The 4,428-nt window shown below is 44.5% G+C and overlaps 1 protein-coding gene across 4 annotated transcripts in view; it reads right to left on the bottom strand.

Moving 5' to 3' along the window:
- MTSS1 (MTSS I-BAR domain containing 1) overlaps nt 1–4,428 on the bottom strand; it is a 158,649-nt gene that overhangs the window by 27,053 nt on the left and 127,168 nt on the right. For all 4 annotated transcript variants that reach the window (XM_029923732.1, XM_029923730.1, XM_029923731.1 and 1 more), the window contains exon 6: nt 3,883–3,957. In XM_029923732.1, coding sequence (XP_029779592.1) covers nt 3,883–3,957 — 75 coding nt within the window. The remainder of the gene's footprint in view (nt 1–3,882; nt 3,958–4,428) is intronic.

Below are 4,428 nucleotides of genomic sequence, written 5' to 3' on the forward strand. Positions count from 1 at the left end.
GAGGGTGCCCATCTCTCCACACCCTCTCCAACATCTGTAGTCTCTTGCTTTGTTCATTTTAGCCACTCTGACTGGTGTGAGGTTAAACCCACCTTTTAAAACCTGGGTACGTTCACCCATAGCTGGAACATCTGTGAAGTTTTTTTTTTTCCTAAATGTTTATATGTTTATTTTTGAGGGGGGTGAGGGGCAGGGAGAGAGGGAGATAGAGAATTCCAAGCAGGCTCCACGCTATCAGCATAAAGCCTGTCGCAGGGCTCGAACTGACAAACCGTGAGATCATCACCTGGGCCAAAATCATGAATCAGGTGCTTTACCAGCTGAGCCACCCAGGTGCCCTTGCCAAGTTGTTTTAAAATGGCTTTGAGGGACGCTTGGGTGGCTCAGTTGGTTGAGCGTCCAGCTCTTGATTTTGGCCCAGGTCTCAATCCCAGGGTCACGGATCAAGACTGGCATTGGGTTCCACACTAAGCATGGAACCTGCTTAAAAGTCTCTCTCTCTCTCTCTCTCTCTCTCTCTCTCTCAGCCCCTCTCCCTAACTCATTGTGCTCTCTACGATAATAAAATAATAAAAATATTTAAAAAATTAAAATTCTAAAAAAATAAAATGGTTTAAAACTAAATCTAGCCAAATCCACCAAAAAATATTTGAAGTTTTTTTGATGGTAATATTTAAATACCTCTAGATTATAAATTACCTCTGTATATCATAGTAAAAAAAAAGTCAAATAAAGTATGTGACAAAAGGTGATATCTGCTGAGTGAAAATTAAAGTAAATTAGTCACATACAAAAATTATACCCCAGGGATTCCTGGGCGGCTCAGTCAGTTAAGCATCTGACTTTGGCTCAGGTCATGATCTTGCAGTTTGTGGGTTCGAGCCCGGCGTAGGGCTCTGTACTGACAGCTTGGAGCCTAGAGCCTGCTTTGGATTCTGTGTCTCCCTCTTTCTCTGCCCCTCCCCTACTCACTCTCAGTCTCTCTCTGTCCCTCAAAAATGAATATATGTTAAAAAAAATCACACCCCATATGTGTCTGCCCACATCAAGGGCAGTGCTACAACTATGCTTAAATTAAATGCACAAAGGAATCTGAAATTTTGAAAAGGAGAGGCACAAGAATTTTTAGATCAAAGATCACTGTTTGTTTAAAAGACACGGCAGACCGCTGCTTGGTGATCTCCCGAAAACACGTTAAAAGGGAAGTGATTGTTTGGCTACCAGATTTGGTTCTATTAGGACCAAAAACCTGTGTCCAAAGCACGTATCTATCCCAACATATGGTGTAAATCTCAGAAGGAACTCCTAACACTTTATAAGCCAAGAGTCCAGGAAGCTACTGCTTGAGGGAGATGATGCAGACACCTTGAGAGGAACTCTGGCAGGAGGGAAACTACAGGTAGCCAGACCCAAACATAAGTGGAAGCCTCAAATAGCCAGATTTCTTCCAGTCCTAAACTTGTAGCATTCCCGCCCCATTCTCAGGCTACCCGTCTTCCAGGAGAGCACGCCCTTCTAAACAGAGTAGCAACTTTGGTACCTTCTAGAAGGTTCCATTCACTCCAGAAATGCACCAATGTGTGCACTTGGTCAAATAAAATGTACTTATAAAAATTATTATATATTATATAAAAAATTTATAAAGGATAGAAATAAAAACGGTTTTCTGGTTGTACTCTGGAGTGACTAGAAAATCATCTGAAACATTCCAAGCTACTGATCTGACTTGGCTCACAGACATAGAACTCCACCACTGTGGCCACCTTGTCTGGAAGGACACAGTGCCTCAGACCACCGGGTGTGTATCTAGGGCTGAGGGATGGACACTTCAGAAACCCTTGGTCAGAGCCTTCATTCTCTGCCTTCAGGCCCAAGGGCCCCACGAAGCCCTACAACCAATGCCAATTATTCTAGATCTTTTCAGGTTCCCCAGGCCAACACCCTAGGTGTCCTAAATCTTTCCCTAGAAAGGGAACTCATTATCTTCTTCAAGAACCCCAGCCTGTGCTGTGCAAGCCGAATTGCCAGAAACTTCCTTTTGTGTGCACTGCAATCAACCCACCAAGCTTGCCATGTAGGTCCAAATTCTGTTAACTGGACAATGCCAGGGACTCTGAGTGACAGGTGAGGACTGATTCAGCCTCCGTGCAGAATTCAGACAAAAGGATTATCACTGTAGCCAAGAACTTAAGGCCTCTGGGAAGAGAACTCTGGACCAGCTCAGGGAAAACAGCTCCGTTTTTCTTCCCGCATCGTCTTCACCAAACTCCCAAACCTTTGCCGAGCTGGAAGTGTCTGCCCTGGACCTTCTTTCCAAATCTCTTCTATCTCAAAGTGGCCAAGCTGTCAACTACATGGAATTCGGTTCCAACCTGTTCTTCCATGGGACCTCAGATTCAGTGGAAGTGACAGCTGTTTTGTTTATAAACATTTACTTCCGGACGCAGTAAAACGTTACTGGCCGCAAACCCTATTAGCTGCCCAGCCCTAGCTCCCAAGTGCACTAAGAAGATGGAATGTACGTTTGAGAAGCACTAAGACCGAGAACACACATCCAAAACTAACAACTGAGCCCAACACTAACAGAAAATCTGATTATGGATGAAAATTCTCCTGCCTTGGGGCACCTGGGTGGCTCAATCTGACTTCGGCTCAGGTCATGATCTCACAGTTTGTGGGTTCAAGTCCTGTGTTGGGCTCTGTGCTGACAGCTTGGAGTCTGGAGCCTGCTTCTGATTCTGGGTCTCCCTCTCCCTTTGCCCCTCCCCCATTCACACTCTGTCTCTCTTCCTCTCAAAAATAAATAAATAAAACATTACAAAAAATTTTTTTTAATTCTCCTGCCTTTATCTTGAAATGGTCTTACAGCTTTTACAAGAACTGGGAGGGCGTTTTTGAAAAATGTCCAAGTTCAAAAACTTCGTCCAATCCTCGCCCAACTGTCCACCAAACTACTCCATCTCTCTAAATGTATTTTCCTCAAGTTCCAAATGAGAACCACTCATTTAGGAAAAGAGGAAATTGGGTTTGGAGGATTTCTACCTAAAAATTGTCCCAAACAACACAGAGCAGCCTCAGGGGAAAAAAAACCCCAAAACAAAACATTTCATCAGTTGTGAGATGACAACTTCAAAAATTTGTTATCAAGAAGAACAGTCTGGAAAGAATGTCACCTTCTCAAGTCTGAGTCCCTACATTCTGGGTCCTAGTAAAACATCACAAACGCTTGCCACGAGGATGTAGCTAGATTTTTCTCTGCACATTCGAAGTCCATGCTGGAAGCGCGGTTGGATCTGACAGCAGGCAGGGTGGTGGAGGTGGCTGGACAGTCAGCAGGGAGGTGGCTGGACGGGCCACCCTGCCCCGGACTGGCTTCTTCCCCTGGGGAGCCCCCACTCTCACAAACCCCCTCAAAAATCTGTCTCTACAGCAACCGCTCCCAGCTTCCCACTGCAGCCATTCTCACAAGACTTAATAAAGGGTTTCGGAGATTATAGGCTGTGAAAGACGGGAGGAGAAAATGACATAATTTCTGTAATAATTACTAGAGGACATTTGCATGAAGGCTTTTATGTGTTATCCCAAGGCTTCCAAGAAATTTATAGGTTTCATTACAACACACAATAGGGCACGGAAATTGTCAAATTTTGGAGACAAAGGTGGGGGGGGAGGGAACAAGTCAGGCACAGCTTTGCAAGGGCCTCAAATTAATAGACATTCTGCACTTGCGAACGTTAATTGAGATGGATTCTATTTGCTCCTGTTCTCCGGGGCCCTCAGAGGCAAGGAACTCTTAATCGAACGCTTTCTGCTTCAAAGACAAATCAGGCACGTGCTCCTTCCCCCAAGTAACACTATTCATGGCAGAATTTCTAGAGTTACCTTTTTTTGCTTTCTTCTGCAGTTTCAGTGTATCTGAGGACTTCTTTTTTATCTCTTGGCGAGCTTTTTTATATTCTAAGAGAAAGCAGAATTATGGAGTAATTTTACCACCTTGCTCAACAGAAAATATTTTAGGAACCACCACCATTACTTCCATCACAGAAAGAATGAACAATGACACGCAATAAACAGCTTAATCGGGGTTCTATGTGGTAAACATCTCAAGCTGACATTTTACAGCAGGGGCGGTATTCACATGAAAAACAACAAAATGTGCCCCCTGGTCTTTTCCTGCTAGAATTTGCTCCTATCGGCTGTGAGGAAAGACGTCATTTGGGAATATCTTACTAAAAGTGCAAAATCCGCCATTTCTCAGCTCACGTGTCAGGAAATTGAATAGGATTTGCTTTCCCAAGGCCCCAGTTCACAGCGCTCTGCTCCAAAAAGGACCCATGTAGCAAGACGCTGGTCAGAAGTTACGATTCAGAGGAGAGCACTGAAGACCATAGTGTGAGAAATCAGATGGCGGGGGGGGGGGGGGGGGGG

Source organism: Suricata suricatta, chromosome 15, assembly GCF_006229205.1.
Source record: "Suricata suricatta isolate VVHF042 chromosome 15, meerkat_22Aug2017_6uvM2_HiC, whole genome shotgun sequence".
Classification (NCBI taxonomy): domain Eukaryota; kingdom Metazoa; phylum Chordata; class Mammalia; order Carnivora; family Herpestidae; genus Suricata; species Suricata suricatta.